This window comes from Aethalodelphis obliquidens, unplaced genomic scaffold (assembly GCF_003676395.1).
Source record: "Aethalodelphis obliquidens isolate GAN/ISIS:26980383/991018 unplaced genomic scaffold, ASM367639v1 scaffold3, whole genome shotgun sequence".
NCBI classification, from domain to species: domain Eukaryota; kingdom Metazoa; phylum Chordata; class Mammalia; order Artiodactyla; family Delphinidae; genus Aethalodelphis; species Aethalodelphis obliquidens.
In genome coordinates, this window is record NW_020837947.1 from 51184651 (window position 1) to 51206895 (window position 22245).

Genomic DNA, 22245 nt, shown 5'->3' on the forward strand with positions numbered 1-22245 from the left:
TGAATTCATAGAATACTGCAATACAAAATCTGTGCCTGTGGTAAATACGAATTAACTCAGATGATTTTTTTTTTCTAAAGGCTTTCAAAAATTGGGCTATGGTAATATGGTAATAGCATCACCCTTTAACTGACGGCAATTTCCCATATGTAGACTCTAGCACAAGCTGCAGAATTCCAGGGGTTCTGCCTGTCACTTCATTGGGTTATTTTAAAACAAACTTGGAAAAAAAAAAAAAAAAACTTGGATCCTGAGTACTCAAGTTCTGAGGCATTATCAAAGCAAAAAAAAAAAAGTGTGGTTAAGTAAGAGGGGTAAAGGGACTTGGGTGAATTTTCTACTTTTTTGTGGGGGAAGGAAGGTATGGAAGATGAGAGGGAGCTTTTTTAGGTTTTTCTTAAATCCAGAAACTTTTTTGGGGTTTTTTAAATCCAGGTACAAAAAGTTCTTGCCTTTCTATCCAAAACTTCATGGAATTTATTTAACTTGGTGGTTCTAGTTGATTGGGTTAATCTGAGACTGGACTTGGGAAAGCAGGCACAGCTGAGGCGGAGGTAGATGGCACACTTCAAGTAGAGAGAGCCTGAGATATCTGCTTTTGGAAAGATAAGATTTTCCCTCTCCAGCCACTCCTCCCTAATAGATCTCAAAATACTTACAGCCAGCTTAAAATCCGTTATATTCACCAGGTAGAAAATGAGAGGATTCCTTTCTGGGGAAACTGTCAAACCCAGAGGAAAAGCCCTGCAGATGTGGACTTTTGGGGCTCCCTCAGTAAACATGCTGTAACCCTGGCCAGCTGCCTTACAGTGAGGTCCACCAGTTGACAAGCCTCAGAGTATCCAAGGGCACAGAACATCCAACTGAAGTAGAATAGCTATTAAAGGACCACTGGGCATTTGAAAGCAGCCTCTGCTGTGAAAGAACAAGTCAAAATCAAACTGATTAAAAAAAAAAAAAAAGGAGGGAAGTTAGAGGAAACAGAGGCAGTGCAAGGGGGAAAAAAGACATTTCCAAATGTACTACAATCAATATATTCAGTGAGATAAGATATTAAATCCATGAAATAAGAACAGGTGATATGTAAAAAAGGACAATTCAAGAATAAGAAATTATAAAGTATAAAAATATGAAAGCAGAATTAAAAAAAAATTAGAAGAAGGGGCCTCGCTGGTGGTGCAGTGGTTAAGAATCTGCTTGCCAATGCAGGGGACACAGGTTCGAACCCTGGACCGGGAAGATCCCACATGCTGCGGAACAACAAAGCCAGTGCGCCACAACTGCTGAGCCTGTGCTCTAGAGCCTGTGTGCCACAACTACTGCAGCCCATGCACCTAGAGCCTGTGCTCTGCAACAAGAGAAGCCACCGCAGTGAGAAACCCATGCACCGCAACAAAGCATAGACCCCCGCTCACTGCAACTAGAGGAAGCCATCACGCAGCAATGAAGACCCAAGACAGCGAAAAATAAATAAATAAAATAAATAAATTTATTTTTTTAAAAAATCAGAAGAAGAATGGAAGATATTAAAAGAATCTCCCAGAAAATTGACTAAAAAGATAATAGAAAATAGAAAAGATAAGAAAATTAGAGGACCAATCTGAGAGATCTTATATCTATTATGAGTCCCAGAAAGAAACTTAATGAAAATGGAGGTGAAAAATTAATAAAGAATTAAAAGAAAAGAAAAATGCTAAGAAATGAAGGACCTGAAGGTGTCTCCAAATTGAAATGGCACTCTAAATTGTGAATTTTAAAAGACCTACACCAAGTGACATCATTATCAAATTTTGAAACAATGGGGATAAAGAAGAGATCTTAATACTTCCAGAAAGAAAAACCTACGTACAAAGGATCAAGAATCAGAATTGTCTTAGTAGTGACACTGAAAGCTTCAAGACAATGAAGTAATAACTTCAGCATTCAAAGAGAAATTGTTTCCAAATTAGAATTTTATGCCAGTCATATTATCAAGTGTGATGTTAAAGACAATTAAAGCATAAATAAAGTCTCAAAAAACTTAACCTCCTAAGCATCTTTTTTTAGGGAGCTGGTGATGTATTCTTTCAAGGGAATAACCAAGAAAGAAAAACATGTGGAATTTAGGAACTAGGGCATCAGACATAGGTGTGAGATGATGGGAATTCCCAGGACAATATGAAGGGAAGAATAATAAACAACAACAAGAATGCCAACAATAAGAGAACTTACTTTGTGCCAACCACTGTTCTAATGAGAAACCTGAAGCAGAGAGAGATTAACTTGAGCACAGTCACACAGCACTGGTAAGTGGTAGAGCCAGGATGCAAACCCAGGCAGCCTCACTACAGGGCCCACATCTGTAAGTACAATAGCATGCTACATTGTCTCTCACCCATGCAAGTCCTAGGCTGATGGCTCTGCATCCAGGCTCAATTGGGACAAGAGGACAGAGATCTCCAGAAGTAATATCTCCAAGGAAACAATGGAACTGATGATCCCCTAATGTACTTGGCCATATTGAGAATTTAGGGACAAATTAATAACAGGAACATAGAAAGTACCAGTTAAGAGTAAGAGTACCAGTTACCACTGCTGCATAACAAATTACCCCAAAACTTAGCTGCTTAAAATAATCATTTTATTATGTTCATGGATTCTGTGGGTCAGGAATTTGGACAATGCACAGAAGGGATGACTGCTCCATGATGTCTGGGGCCTCAGCTAGAAAAACCCAGAGGCTAGAGGTGATTCAGTGATGCTGGGGACTGGAATCATTTGGAGTCTCCACTCACACCTGGCACCTAGGCTGGGCTGTCAAGAAAACCAGGCTTCTTAACAACCAGAGTATTCACACGTGGCTCCTCCACTTGTCTTGGCTTCCTCACAGCATGGCAGCCTCAGAGTAGTCAGACTTCTTTCTTGCCAGCTCAGAACTCCAAACACAAGTGTTCCTTCCAGCAAACAAGGCAGAGGCTGCATCTTCTTTTATGACCAGCCTCTGAAATCACATGCCATTTTCATGATCTCCTATCAAAATAGTCACAAGCCCACCCAGAATCAAGGGGAGGGGCTGTATACCTCACCTATCACTGGGAACAATTTCAGAGAATTTGGGGCCCACGTTTTTAAACAGCCACATTAAACATATGATATGAAATGAGGCAGTTCTTAGGTGTAGTGAATAAATTTTTAATGTATAAGAAAGAAAATGTAATCATAATACTTAACATGGCTTAGAGGATAATATTTATATAGCATAAAAATGTAAATACCAAATACTGATTTAAACCAAAAAGTATAATCACTGGGGAGAGGGTAGTGGAAAGGAATGTTTTTGGTCACGTAAGAAATGTAATTATTCCTTTTATCATAGGATCAATAGATAATGTCTTAAAATTTAAAAATCAAGAAAACAGTATTTGAAGATAAACAGAAGAAACAGCTAAAGTGAGGGAAATGAGACAGACAAAGTCTGGAGAGTGCTAGGATATTTTGTTAGAAGTCTTGTGTTATTAGACTCTTTAAATACTATACATAATTTAAACCTTTGGTTTAAAAGTTTATATACTTTGCTATAGTAATTGCACTCTAGTAACGTATCCCAAGAAAAATAACAGAGATGTGGGCAAGATTTACATATTAAAATATGTAGTAAAATACTAATTATAAAAGGAAGAAAATGAAAATTGATCCATTTGAAAATAGAAAAAAGTTAAATGAAGTATAGTACAATAAAATATTACACAACTATTGAATATTGTATTATGAGCATTGTGTTTGTGTGTGTTTTGACAGCTGAACCAAAAATGTATATACAGATGGTGTTAGTGGCTCTAATTGGATTACATTAGAATACATTGCAGATACACATTTTGGTTGAAAAGATCCAGCTAAATATGTTAAATGAAAGCTATCGGGGCTTCCCTGGTGGCGCAGTGGTTGAGAATCTGCCTGCCAATGAAGGGGACACGGGTTTGAGCCCTGGTCTGGGAAGATCCCACATGCCGCAGAGCAACTGGGCCCGTGAGCCACAACTACTGAGCCTGCGCATCTGGAACCTGTGCTCCGCAACAAGAGAGGCCATGACAGTGAGAGGCCCGTGCACCGCAATGAAGAGTGGCCCCCGCTCACCGCAACTAGAGAAAGCCCTCGCAGAGAAACGAAGACCCAACACAGCCAAAAATTAATTAATTAATTAATTAATTTTTTTAAAGAAGAAAGCTATCAAGTCTCCGTTGGCTATTCACATATATACATATATATATATATATATGTGTGTGTGTTTGTGTGTGTGTGTGTATATATATATATATATATGAGCAGCATAGATATGAATTTTAAAGAAGCTTCACAGAAAAGGAACATATTTAACTCTTAGTGTCTTTGCAAGCATGCAAAGTTGTAAATATAGACTACATGAGAGTCCAGGATTTCCTAAACAACTGGTGAAATATTCCCAAATCATTATCTTCAATTTGATTTTCAGTTCAGAGGGATATCCTTTCCAAACAGCCTATGCCTTAGGCATTATCTCCAGTAAATTAAATAGATTTTGTCCAGAGGTCAGTAAACTGCCAAGATGACACCCATGAGCAGACGAGGTTACATCCTCCAGCCTAGGTCCCCTGTGATCATCTCTAAATCCTCATCCTTCAGGAAGAACTGGCAGTTTATTGCCCACCTCTCAAGGCCCCACCAGACTGCTGTGATTTGCTCCATGGACTTCGGGCCCTTCTCCTTATATCTACAAGTCTGAGTCATGAACAGGGTCACAGAAGAAGAGAAGGTGAATTTGTCTGAAGCAAATAAGAAATTTAAGAAATCAGTTTTTGTCATGCAGGGGGCAACATTTTTCAGATTAAAGACTCCTTACTTGAGTTTATTTTAATTTTCTAAATTTTATTCATGTTTATATAAAGCTCTCTATAATAATGATCTTGTTCTGTGAACACTGCCTAGTCAGGGTTAGGGAACACAATTTGCATAACACTTGAGAGGGACATTCTATCCTGAATCTCAAGGAGGCTGCTTATTAATCCTGAAATTAGTTCTAGTGCTCTCTTTCCAACTTTCTGTGATATTTTTCTCCTCTGCATTTTTGTAAACCTTTCTTCTCCTAGGTTTTGAATTTTATTGTAAGATCCTTAAGGATCGTAGTGAATTTACCTTTGAATTACCAATAGTCCTGTATAGTAACTTACTTGGAATAGTCATCTAATTAGTATTTGTCAGAAAGTGTGTGTGGTGTGGTCTTCGGGGGACAAAACTGGTGGCAACCTGTTCTGTTAAATAGAAAGAATCAAGTTGGTATAGCAGAAATGGTCCATAGAGGACCAGGATTTGGAAGACCTGTATTCCAGTTTGGGCTCTGCTAGCATCTGTTTACCTTGGTCACATTCTTTAACATCCTTCTTATTATTTTTTTTGCAAAATGATGGCATTGAACTAGATCCTTTCTAAGGTCCCTTTCAGCTCTCAAATAAATCTAAGAAATTTCTTTAAATAATCTCTTAGGCAAGAGATGCATTATAAGAAAATATTTATCTCTATTAGAAGCTAAATACTGTCTTTGACACTTAGAAATAGAAAAGTCTTGCTCCCAATGATGGAAGACAACTATGATTTGTTATTATCACATGTAAAATTATAGACAGGTTTGTGTCCCATCTCCCTTTTGATTTCCTGCTTAGGGAGAGTGAGAATTAATGACCGGAAAGGAAGGGAAGAGGGGATCACATACCCTTAGTGCCCATTCAACATCACTGCGAAGCCAAGAAGCACAGCACCTCTGGAATTTTTCATATCAGGCCCTGCTACCCCCTCCAACTTCCCCGTCCTCCCCAAATCTTAAGATCGGATAGCTGTCTTCCATCGCACCCTCAGGTGTACGCACACTATGCACTTTCGTAAGAGGCAGTTTAGAGCACCAGGCCAGACCAGAAACAGATGAAAAATATTTGTTAAGCAATGTCTCCATACTAAATTCTACAGATCCCTTCCTACCTTAATTTTAAATTTAAATTTATAGCTGCTGAAAAATAATGATCAGGTTAAAAATACTGATAGTGAATGGGTGATTCACCCTAGGGAGGTGAAGTCATTACTCAGCTATCATTTTGATTCCGAATAAAAGAAGGTAGAATCCTTCAGAGAACCACAGAGCTCTGACTCTCTCAGGGAGTCCAGGGGCTATTGCAGGTCAGCAAACTTTATTTTTAATGATCCTTCTAGTTTTCTGCTGCCATTATAAGTCACCTGAAGAAATAAGAATTATGATTATTTTTTTCTTGGCTATTTCTGAAAGTATTGAAATGTCACTTAGGCTTGTGACATTCTGCCACTGTCATAACCATCCATAAAATACCTTAAGTGAACTACATATTACCAGTGCTAAACTATAACTCAGTTGTCCCTAGATATCCTACTTTTCCTTCTTATTCAAAAAGTGAAACAAAAATTGCTAGGCAAGGCTGATGTGCATGAATATAACACATATATATTCTTAAACAAAAGAGAAAGTGCACATTCAGAGAGTTCTCATGAATGCCACATGATATTTTTCTAATTATTTAAGTTATTTTGAGTTGTTTCAAAAGGAATAATACTGACAACATCCTCTACCATAGAGGGTGTAGAGTGTGGGCATTTGAAAGGACTATATGAGACCACAAAGACTATGAAATGGCTCTAACTATCTCCTAAGTTAAAATATTTCTTAAGATTTTCTGAGCACTTAAGGAAACAAAGTGCTTGACTGTAGGAGATACAGCAGTAAATTGCCTGATGGTTGTCTTGGCCTTGTTAAGAGAAGCACACAAATATAAGGAATACTGTAATTGATGCCAGTGGGGCAGCTCAGAGGAAAAAGAGTTTGAATCCTGTTGGAAAAGTCAACAAAGGGTTTGTGAAGTAAGTGATATCTGAGATAGTCCTTGAAGAAGATCTTGACAACAAAGATGGGAATAAGGGCTTCCTACACAACAGAAACCATGAAAAAGGGCTGCAGATGGGCAAGCATGCAGTGTATTCAAAGAAAAAAGAAGTATTATAATTTGGATGGAAGGTGAAAAACATGGGGCATATAGGGATAGATGAAGAATTGCCAAAATAGTACATAATGACTATACTTAAAAGACTTTGGTTCAAACAAAAACATGTATAGCAATATTTACAAAAGCCAAAAAGTGGAAACAACCCAGTGTCCATCAAATGATGAATGGATAAACAAAATATGGTATATCCATGCAATGGATTATTATCCAGCCATAAAAAGGAATGAAGTATTGATACATGTTACAACATGACAAAAATGTTCTGGAACTAGATAGTGGTGATGGTTGCACAACATTGTGAATGTATTAGATGTCACTGAGTAACATAAATTCACATTTATGTTATGTGAATTTTACGTCAATTTAAAAAAAAGGATTTTGGGATGTTTGTCTTTAGAAAATGAACTTGATTCAGAAGTCATGGAGCAGAAATTGAAGTTTCTGAGCCAGGTATTGTCAAGGTTTGAAATGTGTTTTAGAGAGGTATATCTAACTACGTTATATAGAATCAGAAGAACAAGGAGATACTATAGAAAAGGAGATCAGTCAGGAGGTTGTGAGGAATCTGTTCATAAGTGCAGGGAAAAAGCCCTAATCAGAGTATTGGCCATGAGAACGGGAAGGTAAGGAGGTTAGGTATAAAATTCACTTCAGAGAGAAAATATATAGGACCTGAAAACTGATATGATAGGGAGAACCTGGCAGATGTCTACTGGGGAGGGGTGGTCAGAGGCCAAAACGAGGATTTTGAACTTGGATAACAGAAAGAATTGTGCCATAGATAAAAACAGGAAAGTGAAGTGGGAACATTGGCATAAGTTTGGTTTTTGACATGGTGGCTTGAGATACACTGTCAGGGTTGGTGGACATCACCTTGGGACCTGGCCACAGGAGGAAACAGCTCAGTTCTTCTGTCAGCCTCATTTCCTTGCTCATGGCTTTCTGAGATCTGGGTAGATTTTTTTTCTTAGTCAAACTGTAATTTTATATTTCACGTCTCTTCCGGATTCCAAGAGTGCATAGTAAGGAAAATGGATTGTAAGTGATAACAAGACTTCTGCTTGAGGGAAAAAAAACGGGGCTGGAGGAATCAGACTCCCTGACTTCAGACTATACTACAAAGCCACAGTAATCAAGACAATATGGTACTGGCACAAAAACAGAAATATACATCAATGGAACAGGATAGAAAGCCCAGAGATAAACCCACACACCTTGGGTCACCTTATTTTTGATAAAGGAGGCAAGAATATACAATGGAGAAAAAAAGCCTGTTCAATAAGTGGTGCTGGGAAAACTGGACAGCTACATATAAAAGAATGAAATTAGAACACTCCCTAACACCATACACAAAAATAAACTCAAAATGGATTAGAGACCTAAATGTAAGACCGGACACTATAAAACTCTTAGAGGAAAACATAGGAAGAACACTCTTTGACATAAATCACAGCAAGATCTTTTTTGATCCACCTCCTAGAGTAATGGAAATAAAAATAAACAAATGGGACCTAATGAAACTTAAAAGCTTTTGCAAAGCAAAGGAAACTACAAACAAGACGAAAAGACAACCCTCAGAATGGGATAAAATATTTGCAAACGAATCAGTGGACAAGGGATTAATCTCCAAAATATATAAACAGCTCATGCAGCTCAATACCAAAAAAACAACCCAATCCAAAAATGGGCAGAATACCTAAATAGACATTTCTCCAAAGAAGACATACAGATGGCCAAGAAACACATGAAAAGCTGCTCAACATCACTAATTATTAGAGAAATGCAAATCAAAACTACAATGAGGTATCACCTCACACCATTTAGAATGGGCATCATCAGAAAATCTACAAACAACAAATGCTGGAGAGGGTGTGGAGAAAAGGGAACCCTCTTGTACTATTGGTGGGAATGTAAATTGATACAGCCACTATGAAGAACAGTATGGAGGTTCCTTAAAAAACTAAAAATAGAATTACCATATGACCCAGCAATCCCCACTACTGGGTGTATACCCAGAGAAAACCATAATTCAAAAAGACACATGCACCCCAATGTTCATTACAGCACTATTTACAATAGCCAGGTCGTGGAAGCAACCTAAATGCCCATCAACAGACGAATGGATAAAGAAGATGTGATACGTATATACAATGGAATATTATTCAGCCATAAAAAGGAACAAAATTGGGTCATTTGTAGAGACATGGATGGATCTAGAGACTGTCATACAGAGTGAAGTAAGTTCAGAAAGAGAAATACAAATATCGTATATTAATGCATATTGTGGAACCTAGAAAAATGGTACAGATGAACTGGTTTGCAGGGCAGAAATTGAGACACAGATGTAGAGAACAAATGTATGGACACCAAGGGGGGAAAGTGGTGGGGTAGGGTGGTACTGGTGGGATGAATTGGGAGATTGAGACTGACATATATACACTAATATGTATAAAATAGGTAACTAATAAGAACCTGCTGTACAAAAAAATAAATAAAATTAAAAAGAAAAGTGATAACAGGACTTCTGAACAGAGAGAGATTTATCATGTAAATGATAAAAGCCCCCTCCCCTTTTTTTAATGGGTTACCATAGCCTTCTGCATCTGTCTATTTCTTCCTCTTCTCGCATCAAACCAAAGGAAGAGAATACAAGAAAGTTAATTCCATGGAGATTGAAATTTGCCTCCAAAAATTAGCTTTCCCTGGTGAAGGAGATGGTAAAATCAGGTACCCAACTTCTGAAGTGTGTTCACTTCCTTGCAGATGCCTTCTGCGCTCTCTTATTAGTAGGTAAGAATGGTCAAGATAGCAAAGAAAAGGCTTGCCGTGTTCCTTTATATTCTGACACCTTTCCAGCTCTGTAACTGGAGAGCCCAGCAAGGATTGCTTCTCCTCCCAAACCAAACTTAGCTAGCTGGCTGCTTCAACTTGGGGGCTAGCAGATCTAGTAGATATCTGATTTGTGACCTTTTAAAATCCTCATACACTATACCCAAACAATTTTGGGATGTGTCCTTTCTCCGTTCCTCTGTCCACCAACAAATCTCACATATATATACTAAACTCCACCTCTTAATACCAATGCAAATGCAAGGAGAGTTTGTTTTCAGTAAGACATGTTTTCTCTAAAGAAATTGATGATATTTCTTCCAGTACCAAGGCAGACCTTTAAAATATCATTATTTTTTTAATATCATTATTTTTGTAGCCACCAATATGATATTTTACTCAAACAAGAATCATTAGTGAATAATTGGTTAAAACAATTAGATGAATGGTTAGTAGGGAACTGAATATTCACAGGGACTCAAAGCACCCTACAGATTACTTATTGAAGACAAAGGGAGGAAGTGAACAAACTTAGTCTCACCAGTAACGAGACAACTGATATTGTATGACTCCTGATGTAATGGAGAAGTGTTCAGCATCATCTATGTAGGAGTCTTTTCAAAAATATTTTAACCTGAATCTAATCATGTGAAAACAATTAGACAAGTCCAGGAGAAGGGACATTCTGCGGGGCAACTGACATGGATTCTTTTAAAAAATGCCATATTATAAAAGAAAAGGTGGTGGTGTGGAGAATGTTGTAGAATAGAAGAGATTAAAAAGCCGTGACATCCAAAGGGAATGTGTGATTTTTAATTTGATCTTGGATTGGGATAAACATAGCTCTAAAGGACGCTACTGGTTGGACCAGAAATTTTGAATACGGACATTATCTTAAATACTATAGTAAACGTTAAACTTGTTGGATGTGGTCATGGGTTTGTAGTTATGTAGGAGAACACCATTGTTCTTAGGAGATAGATGCTGACATATTTAGGGATGAGATATCATTATGTTTATAATTTACTCTCATATAGTCAGCAAATGATCATCTAGAGAGAAAGCAAAGATGACAAAATATTAGCAACTAATTAATCTAGTTGGAGGGCAAATGGGTGTTCATTATGTTCTTTCAACTAAAAAATTGGAAAGAAAGATAGTTTTTCTTGAAGGCTGAAGAAGAGAATCTTATTTTTTAAATTGTTATTCTAAAATATAGCTGGTAGCATTGGGGAAGAATAACATGATAAGAAGAGATGATCAGTCTCTAGCAATTTCTGCACTCCCTGCTGTGGAATATTAGTTTTCTGCTTTTAGAAAAAGGTTTTTCCATATCCAGTTTTCAAGTCCAGATAGCAGTAGTTAGAAATTGGAAGCAGTTCATTTATGTCATCCAATCCTTCTTTGTTACCTGACTTATAAAAAAGCATTTGTTTCTTAAAGTAAAAGACCACATTGTACATCCATTACTTACCAACAGAGAATCTATCTGCCTTTGGTCTGCAGAGACTGGTATATAAACCTTTGGAATTAATCCCTCTGTGCATCCTCTCAATCAGAGCACTGGCTTTGTTTGCTTTGGTGTAGAATATTGTTTTACAACGCTCACTGTAGCTGTCAGAGGAGGCCTTCAATGTCATGAACACTGGCACACTAGCTTGTCTATTTTCACATTTTTTTAAGATAAAACAAGGTTCAAACCACACATTCTCTGTGAACTGCTAAAGACTGGGAAAAATTACTTTCTTTTCTCATGACCTGGATTGACAAGGAGCACACCTACAGGAGGCAAAAGATGAGTGAATCCCTTTTAAAGACCCAAGTAATGAAGCCCTCAGGGAATCGCCGTGTGTGGCAGAATTTACAGTGGTTTCTGGAGACGAACAGTGTGGCAGGAAGAGGTTCAGGACTGCCGGCTATTGAAATACAGTCTGCATTTATTTTATATCAGCCTATTTTGGGCCCCAGTGAGGAAGTTATTTTAATATCTTGCTCTGCTAGAAATATACATGGTAAGTGGTAGATGTCAGAAAAAGAGGGTAAAGTTACAGCACTCCATTCTCCTTGAGACTTACGGAGCTTATATAGTTGTTCTCTTTGAAATAAACACTGATGCATACAGAGCATAAATTGAAAAGGATGTTAGACATAGTCCACACCACTGATCCTCAGATGACTCAGAATTCAGGGCTAGAGTATTAAGGATCTGCATTTTTAATAGGCTACCCAGGTGATTCTGATACAGCCAGCCCAGCATTTGGGGATGCCTTTTCTGACCCAGTACTCTTACTTTACAGATAAGAAAATGAAGACCCACGTAAAAATTTAAAATTACTTGAGGTATTAACCTATTATGGGCTAGAAACCATATTTTCTGGCTCCTGGCATATCCATTTCCTAGGAGGTCACAGTGCCTCTTAAAGTGGTCATAGTTAAGAGCTTAGGCTACCTGTTTCCCTCCGTAGCAGGGCCTACTTACCACCTGAGGCTTGGGGGAGTACATTTGAAATCTGAGGTCTCCTGACCTCCAGTCAGGCTCTTTTCTCTTCAATACACTGATACCAAGGTTGAGGCACTCAATTACTCTAAACCGCTGCATCTGTGAGAAGGCTGATGATTCTTTTGTGCTATCCTTTTGTTGTTTGAGTTTCATGAATTCTTAGAATTTATTTTCTATAGATTCCCTTCTTCAGTCTACTTCTAAATAGAAGTTGAGTAATAAAGTCAAAATATGGTACTGTTCAATACGAGTAAAAATTATCTGTAAGGCACCAGGTAGTGGCTCCACATCAACTGCATACTGACTGAATCTAAACACCCAGCTTTCTTAGAACTAGGAGAGAGTAATAGGAACTTTGCTTTGTAAGTTTCCTGAATAAATGGTACATAACCAACACTTATTAAGAAAAAGCATTTATCCATTTATTCATTCATTCACCAGATATTGACCATCTACTATCTACAAGCACTGATCTAGACATGGAATACTGTTATGATCAGGAGAGAAAATGTCCATACTCTCATGGAGCTTAAGTTCTAGAGGGAGATTGTATGTGAAAACAAGACTATGCAACCCCCAGAGGAAGATTTTTACTTGTTCCGTTCCTGGCTGTGTCTCCAGTGCCTGAGCAATACCTAACACGTAGTAGGTGCACGATGGACAATTACTGAGTGAATGAGCACCATCAGATGAAACAGAAACTATAGCCCCTCCCAAATCAACTTTTTTACAAAAAGAAATAGAATTTGGTAATGTTCAATGAGAAATATTACTTACGTAGGGGATTAAATCATTTACATTTGTTTCTAATTTGCTTTATTTTGTAAACTCTAAAAGCTTTTTGTGAAAAAATTTTTATATCAGTGTGTACTTTCAGACTTGCCTCTGGCATATATAGATACTAACTCACATAGCAGCTGGAAATATATACCTATAAAGATCTAAATATTTATAGTATTTTGTTTTATAAAATAAATGATACTTTTCTGTACAAGCTAAAGCAGTCAAGGGTGAAATGGTTTCACAGGACTGGAATGTTTGTTGTGATAAAATAAAAAGGACATTCAGGTGAGCAGCATATCAGCAGTTACAGCCTGTTCGGGTGGTAATGGCCGTGGTAATCGTGCTGTCATTTTATGTAGGCTTCTAGTCTCAGCTTTCAAAACGTTTAAGAGCTGGGCTTCCCTGGTGGCGCAGTGGTTGAGAGTCCGCCTGCCGATGCAGGGGACGCGGGTTCTTGCCCTGGTTCCGGGAAGATCCCCCATGCTGCGGAGCGGCTGGGCCTGTGAGAGCTGATGTTGAACAAATAGGGATTTACATACATGGCGTTTCTTTGCCGTCATCCCCAGCAAAGTATATCTCCACTGGGTGAAAGGGGGTGGCCAAGCTAGTAATACAAAATAAAGTGAGAAAAATAAATAAATACATAAATAAAGTGAGAAGGTTTGAAAATAGCTTGTGATTCTGTAAAAATATTGAATCACTATATTGTACACCTGAAACTAAAATAATATTGTAAATCAACTATACTTTGATTTTTTATAAAAGGAAAATAGCTTGTAATTGATTAAGCACAAGTACTTCAAAATAATAGAATTCTCTAAGATGATTAGTTTATAAACAAGGTATGTGATGAGACTACTCTAGATGTCTTTATCTGTAAACAGCATTATAGTTACTGTTACTACCTGAAAAAACTGATTTTTTTTTTTCTGAGACAATTGGGGAAATGGCTCAATACATCCAAAAGGAAAAGTCCACCTACATCATTGTAAATTATAGTTTCTCTGCACTTTACACTGCAACCTCAAGATATGAAAGGTACTCAACTTTCTAACTTTCAACAGATACCACTTTCAACACTTCTACCATGTCGTTTGTGTTAAACACTGTAAGGTGAGGATGTTGAAAGTGCAAGAATGAAGAGGAGGTGGTTAGAACAGAAACAAGACTGAAAGTAGTGAGGAAATGGCAGATGTGTTTCAGGAATGAGTTGTTTGACAGTAGGAATCATTCCACAGGGGTCCTAGTTTGTGTGCATCATTGGAAAAGTACTGTGCCTGAGCAGCCCATGCTGATCAGCAAGAGACAGAGAAAGGATGAACAATTGAAAAGGTGGAAAACTGGTGACCACAGGATCAGCCTCCATGTCAGATATCCCTTAACCTAAAATGAATTCGAGAGACAGCTGAGAGTTTGAGAACTTAAAGACTAAGCATATTGTGAAATGCTGCTGCTGAAATTTTGGTCACAAGCCATGGATTATTCATGAGATCAAGGCCAATTCATACTTGTACAATATGAAAGTGAGTAGCTAGGTCATGAGTGCACTATGCAAACGTGCTCAGGGGCTCCACACTGCTCCTGCAGAAGTTATAGTGCGGGGAGAGAGATTTCAGTGTAGACAAAACTGTTTTATCTTGGGAAAAGATGTCCATAGACAAACAAACAAGTAAATATGAAATCTCTGAGCAGAGAGAAGAATGAGCCTGGTTTTAAAATACCTGCAAGAACCGATTCTCATTCCTGTTGGTATATTGCATCTCAGGACTAATTCAAACCCTTCTTAGTTCACTGAAACTCCTAGATCCCCAAAACATCTTTGAAGAGCAGATTGAACCACGAATTCTTTTTTATAGTATATTGGTTGCAGAGGCCTTTTGGTTCATTGAAAGTGTACAAGTCACAGTTTTAACTGAGTCGTTTGTGATAGTGCCAACAGCTATACATGAGCAGTGTCTTATTAGAAGTTGCTTTTTATGAAAATAAGAAAAACAAAATGCAGGCATCTTTTGGATAAATTTTTAAAAGATTATAAAGAAGCGAGAAGAGTCAGGATTAATGTTATAAAGATCTCATTTTCTCTCATGAAAGTAATCTACCCACATTTATTATCTGTATAGTGTCATTTTGGACTCAGGAACAAAATGGTCTCAAGACCTAACCTGTTCATAAGTTGAAGGGCTCTTGCTCTGTGCAGAGGTGTCAGGAGAAGTTTGTTCTGAAGTCCACAAAAAATGAGCTTACCTACCAGCAAATACTAACACATTGCTTGTCTCTATTATGTTCAGATTTGATACATACACTTTTGAGTATATGTTTTCATTTTAAGTTGTTCTTTAATAACTAAAAATAATTTAAAATAAAATTTGACCTCATACAGGATGTCTCCTACCTCCAGCTTTCTTCCCTCTCCTCATCCCTGGTGACAGTGGGATGGAGGTGAGTGTCTTTTGGCATGATACAACATATTAAAAACTATGCCAAAGCAAGTGGAAAACTTGACCCCATAGATTACTAATTGTAGAGAAGGAAATATGTCATTACAGTGGAACCATCTGATAGTCACCACTTTAACCATGTGATCAGATTTATAGCATTATTAAGAGTAGGACAGCCTGACATTTGGTGCCTTCCACATTGATGCAATATGAAGTATATAATATTCCATGTAAAATATTCTTGCCAAAAATGTTTAACCTAAACCTAAGCAAGCTTCTTCAGACCCAACTTCCAGTTTGTAAGCACACAGGGACAAGTTAAATGACACAATGAAGAAATAATGTAACAAATCCAGAAAGAGAAATTTTATACAACAGCTGCCCTGGTCTCCTCAAAAAGTCAATTATTTTAAAAGTTAATGATTTTTATTTTCATTTCTTAAAAAACGGGGAGGGGCTAGTCTAGATTTAAAAGGCGAAACAGACATAAAAACCAAGTGCAATGTGTGAATCTTGATTAATTCTAGTTTGAGAAAAAAAGCTAAAATAAAATATATTCTTGGGACAGCAGGAGAAATTTGAACATGGGTTGTATGTCAGATGATATGGCATTATTGTTAGTTTTTTTAATTTGAAAGTGATCATGTATGAGATGTCCTATGCTTATGAGTTGTGTGCTGAAGCACGAAGGGGTGAGAGGTCATGGTGTCTGCCACTGTCAAACCTAGAGTGTATATGTGTGCTTGTGGTACTGTTCTTACAACTCTTCAATATGTTTGAGAGTTTTATTTATATGTATACACATACATATATATATATATTTCACTATATACATATATAGAGACAGAGAAGGGGAGAGGTGAGGGGGGAGAGAGTTGGCATTCTTTGAGAAGCAAAAGTTATAGAAATACTAAATGATTTTTAAAGAACTAATTAATTTCCCCCTTTTTTCTGTTTTAGGCTCAACGGAAGGGAAGATTAGACTATGCTAAGGTAGGTAGATTTTGTACCGTCTACACAGTTTTATACATTTCAGTTTGACGCTTGGTTTTTGTTTATATTTGAAAGGTCAAAAGAGAGTCATCACATTCAAAGCTGATTAGCAGGTAAAATAGGATTCATTTAATGATAAGCTTATTTACTGAATGCCTGCGTCATTCCAGACACTGTTAGGTGTTGGAAATACAAGAGTGAACCAGATCAACTCTTTCTTTCATGACATTTACAAGCTAGTGGGGGAGATGGGTAACTAATAAACAACTAAATGGATGCATAATATAACGTCAAATGGTGGTAAGTGTTGTGAAGAAAAACTGGGTAAGCACCAACCATTGCTGGAAAGAGCCTTTGGACTATGGAAAACAACTTTTAGCATCATCAGCTAATACCTGGGAAGCACCATTCAGGGCAGATTTGGATTTCTAAAGGCAGTATTTTTCTTATCACCTGTGGGGCTTTTGAAAACATACATGCCTGGGTTAACAGCATAATACCCTCTTCCACCAACGTCAAAATCCACTGGTGGGCAGAGCAAGGCGGGGGCAGGATGGAAGGGTTTGAAAAAAGACTCCACAGATAATTCTGACACACAGCCTTGTTCAAAAACTGCTGTGGGGCTTCCCTGGTGGCGCAGTGGTTGAGAGTCCGCCTGCCGATGCAGGGGACACGGGTTCGTGCCCTGGTCTGGGAAGATCCCACATGCCGCGGAGCGGCTGGGCCCGTGAGCCATGGCCGCTGAGCCTGCGCTTCCGGAGCCTGTGCTCTGCAACGGGAGAGGCCATAACAGTGAGGCCCGCGTAGCACAAAAAAAAAAAAAAAAAAAAAAAAAAAACTGCTGTGGGATTTCAGATTTCAGTGCACCGGTGAAAGCCTATGAACACACTTGGGTCACATTCTGTTTTCTCCTGAGGAACAAACGGAATATTTTAGCAAGTGTATGCGATGCATACAGCTGCTTGGCTAAAGGAACATGCTAACCATCTGGTTTTCACAACAGTCAAGAATAGCCAGAGAGTGAGCACACCTGCATGCCAAAGACAAGGAGGGAGAAGTGGGACCTGTAAGGGCTCTGCTTGCAGTGGGACAACCAAAACCCTCAGTGATCTCTCCAGGGCTGATCCAGAACCTTGTGCTCTCCTGACAGCCCCGGAGTGCACACCCCTGGCTGCGTGCCTTTTCCTTGCCTGAAATGCAGGTCCTCCTTTTCTCTATCTCACAAACTTTTGCATTCTTCAAGAAAAATTAGATTAATAGGAGCACCTCTAAACTGAGGACTTCTATATCTGTCACTGTATCTTAGATGTCTACTTGAGCCTGATACCAAAATGGTCTCCCACAGGCTCAAAGTGTCTTAAACTGAACTCAGCATCTTCCCAACATCTCTGGACCCTTTTTTTTTTAATAGACTTTTATTTTTCAGAGCAGTTTTAAGTTCACAACAAAATTGAGCAAAAAAGTATAGAGAGTTTCCATTACCCCCTGACCCCACACAGGCAACAGCCTTCCCCACTACCAACATCCTGCTGCAGAGTGGTACCTTTGCTACAATCAGTGAACCTGCATTAATGCATCTTTATAACCCAAAGTCCATCGTTGACATTAGGGTCCAGTCTTAGTGTTTTATCTCTGGTCCTTGTTACTCATTCTGTCTCCTGATGTTAGCACTGTCATCCCACCAGTCAACCGTGTGAGAAACTTAGAAGTCACTCTCAAATGCTCTTACCCCCTCACCCCTGTGTTCCATGACCAAGTCACATCAGTTTTATATCCTACATTTTCTTGAATCCAGCCCCTCCTCTTGATCTCTCTTTCATTGTTCATGTTGAGTCTCCTCATCTGAACCACTAGGAAGCCTACTGACTGGTCTCTATGCCTCTCTTTTGTCCCCACAGATCCATCGCCAGCCAGAATGTCTATCTAAACCACAAATCTGGTAGTGTCACATTCCAGCTTAAAACGTTCCTTGGCTCCATGTTGTCTATAAGGCAAATTCAGAGCTTGCTGGAGTGGCATATAAAGCACTGTGGTCTCATCCCCTGGAGGGACTCTCCAGCTTTGTCCCCTCCTACCCTGTGCTCCAGCGGCACCAAATTACATAAAACATACTGTTTCTATTCTCCGTGCCTTGACCCATGCTGTCCCCTCTGCTTGGAATGCAGCAGTGTCTCCCTTAATCTGGCTACCCCTGCCTCTTCTGTAAGGCTTAATGTAGGATCTTCTCCAAGAGGAAGTCCTTCCTGGTTCCCTAGGCTGGATGAGGTGCTCCATTCTCTAACACACTGTGCATCTCTCAGTCATTGCACTTAACTCTGTTATTTTATAATGACCATTTATGAGACAGATCATAGACTGTGAGCTCTTTGAGGGCAGAGACAGTATCTTTTTTTTTTTTTTTTTGCGGCACACGGGCCTCTCACTGCTGTGGCCTCTCCCGTTGCGGAGCACAGGCTCCGGACGTGCAGGCTCAGCGGCCATGGCTCACGGACCCAGCCGCTCCGCGGCACGCGGGATCCTCCCGGACCAGGGCACGAACCCGCGTCCCCTGCATCGGCAAGCAGACTCCCAACCACTGCGCCACCAGGGAAGCCCCCCAGAGACAGTATCTTATTTGTATGCTTGGTGCCCAACACAGTGCTTGGCACTTGGTAAATGGTGAGTGAGTGAGTGAGGCCATAAGAAAATAGAAGACCCATGAAGTTAGTTACAGGAGATATTCTGGTATAGGGTTTTTTATTTCAGTCAAAGAGGAAAGGAAAGCTTTTGACACAAGTTGCAGGTATCAGCAGGGATAAGAAGATTGCTTGGGAAGGTTGTAATAAACTAGCTTGGAGATAAATGCTGGGATTTCACTGGGATAGTAAAGGAAATAACTTATAAATGAAAAAGTAAGGGAAATGACATCATGATTTGGCAATAGAGTGATTATTTATCATTGATGCTTATTTACGACTCAGAGAACTCCTTTAGGATTTCTTATTGCAGAAGCACCTGATAGTGGAAGAGACTGGAAGAAAAGAAAAGAATATGGGGCACAGGTAGAACACCCTGAACCGAGCAATGGCTCTGTTACCAACTCACTGCAAAATCTGTTATCAGCCACTTAACCTTTTAGGTCTTCCCTCAGTTTCCTTAGTATAAAAGGAGCAGTTTAGAATAGTGCTGTTCTACTCTTTAGGCCCAAATTTGAGAGGAGACGTTCTTTTTTGGGGGAGAGGGGACATTCTTATCTTGTGTACTACTGCAGTCCAGATTCATTCCTTCATCCGCTTCATATGCCCAAGCACTGTGGATCTGATATTTAATGTGGGCGAGGTGCTGTGCTGGGGCTGACTACTGCCACAACCAGGACTGACTCAGACCTTCCTATTGAAAGTCCACCTTTTCTCTGTTTTTTCTCTCTTTAACATGTATCATAATCTAAAATTATCATTTTTATTTAGTTGCTTGTTTTTTCTGTCTTCTTCCACTAAAATGTAAGAGCCCTGAAGGCAGGGCCTTCAATGGCCTTGTCCATGGTTGCATCGTCTGTACCCAGCACAAGCTTACATATAGGGGTGACAAATGCGTATGGATGAGTGCTGCATTGGTGCGATGCTAGGAGAAGTGCAGGAAGCTAAGAGGTCTGGAATTGGGGTTTGTAGACTCAAATTAGCCATTTAAAGAGTATATTGACTATATAACACAGTCCATCCCAATGTTCAGTAGCCCTAAGGTTGCCTTCCCAAGTGCCCAGTGAGAATATTTCTCATGCCAATAAACAGAAACCCACCCTGCTAGGGTATGTGGTGCTGTGCTGATATTTAAGGGATCTAGGCGATTAACCCAGACCTATCATCCATACATAGACCCAAATCCAAGTACCGTGGGTAAAAACAATTATATCCATCCCTACAAGTGTCGGGGAGACGTCTGCAGGGTCCAGCGCACAGTATTGTCTCTTACGTAGCATATCATGGGTCCATGATATGGTCCTGGTGCTCATGCTGACTGATGCAGGCATCATGCTAGGCAGCTTAGGACTCCCCTGGTGGGTTTATCTGTAAAACTACTTTTTTTTTTTTTTTTTAATTTTTGGCTGCGCCAGGTCTTAGTTGCGGGCACGCAGGATCTTTGTTGCGGCTTGTGGGATCTTTAGTTGCAGCATGTGGGATCTTTAGTTGCGACATGTGAACTCTTAGTTGCAGCTTGCATGTGGGATCTAGTTCCCCGACCAGGGATTGAACCCGGGCCCCCTGCATTGGGAGCGTGGAATCTTACCCACTGGACCACCAGGGATGTCCCTCTGTAAAACTACATTTGAAAAACTCAATGGCCATTTCTGGAGAGTGTCATGAAATTTACTTATTGCTGGAGATTTCTTTATTTCCAAGTGGTGAGTGTTTTCTCAAAAGCCAAATTTTATCTGAAAAATCAGATTTTAAGAACCATAGAAAATTATTTTTACCATGTGCTCTATGGCTTTGTATACCAGCTCTCCAATTTTGTCAGTCTCAGAATGGCAAGGAAGCAGGGGAGAGAGCAGAAGTGACGATCAAAATCAGTCTCAGCTAGATCTCGAGAGTGCCTGTCACATTCAGCAAAACAGTGGTCTGTCCTCAAACACTCAGAAAAGAAATTGAATTACTTCTTAATTGAGTTCCTGTGGCGATGAAGCCTGGATGTGAATGCTTTACACTGCTGCACTGCCTTTATCATCTAAAGACATCAAAGCACTCAGCAACTCTTCATTCATTAAGTCTCTCCCGCCTCGGGAAGGTGGTTAACACCAGCACAGGAGCACTCTACCTACCCCTGAAGCTCATCCACCCAGGGCTGGGCAGGACTGGAAGCTGTTGAACTGTAAGGCAATTCTACCCAGCTTCTAAAATGAAAAAAACAAGAAGTATCTTACTTACCTAGTTAAAACTGCAGAAGTTTTATTGGACAGAATGTAATTACCAGAAGCGAATTGTGACCCAAAAACTGGTGCCGACAGTTTTGCTCATATGCGCGATGCAATGGGGATCTTCATTACAGTGATTGGTCTGCAGCCCTGAGTGTGTATCTCTCATGGAATAGGGAACTAGTCCATGTTCCCTAGGTTTCTGGCCCCAAGCAGATTAAGTTCAGTGTTACAGGGAAGAGTGCCACCTATTGAATTGTAGAAATTCATGGGCGTGTGTCAAGACCAGTGGAGAAGTTTCTCAGGCCACATTCACTCTTGGTTTGCTATGGTAACTAATATGTATGTCTGAAGGAAAACGAGCATGTTGACTACTCTTACTTAGAAAAACATCTACAAACGGCTGTGTATTTTCCCCAGCTGGGGCTGAGCGTATGCCGGTAGTTTAGCCTACTGCTACTTGAAAGAAGCATGCTGCTCAGAGACTGAGGCAGATGGTATTTTTACCACTTCAGGCAAAACACGGCACCTATGGTTTGGCTTTCTACAATTTTAATTTTTTAACACTTTCAAAAAGGCTGGCTTAAATATCTCCATCACAGAGATACAGACTTTTTCTCAATTTCCTGTTAATAATTGCTTCAGGTATGCAAATATGAATAAATATCACTTGGTCAAAACCAGACTCTCAGCCATGTGGGCCGGCCTCCTGCTCATTCTTCCCCAAGTGCCTAGGACTGGGCCTTACATGGGCTTTGACAGTCATGCTGATTTTGACAC

General features: G+C 39.4%; 1 protein-coding gene across 2 annotated transcripts in view; it reads left to right on the forward strand.

Moving 5' to 3' along the window:
• Positions 1–22245, forward strand: part of PDSS2 (decaprenyl diphosphate synthase subunit 2) — a 257101-nt gene that overhangs the window by 209877 nt on the left and 24979 nt on the right. For both annotated transcript variants that reach the window (XM_027089390.1, XM_027089396.1), the window contains one exon: positions 16545–16577. In XM_027089390.1, the coding sequence (XP_026945191.1) occupies positions 16545–16577 (33 nt within the window). The remainder of the gene's footprint in view (positions 1–16544; positions 16578–22245) is intronic.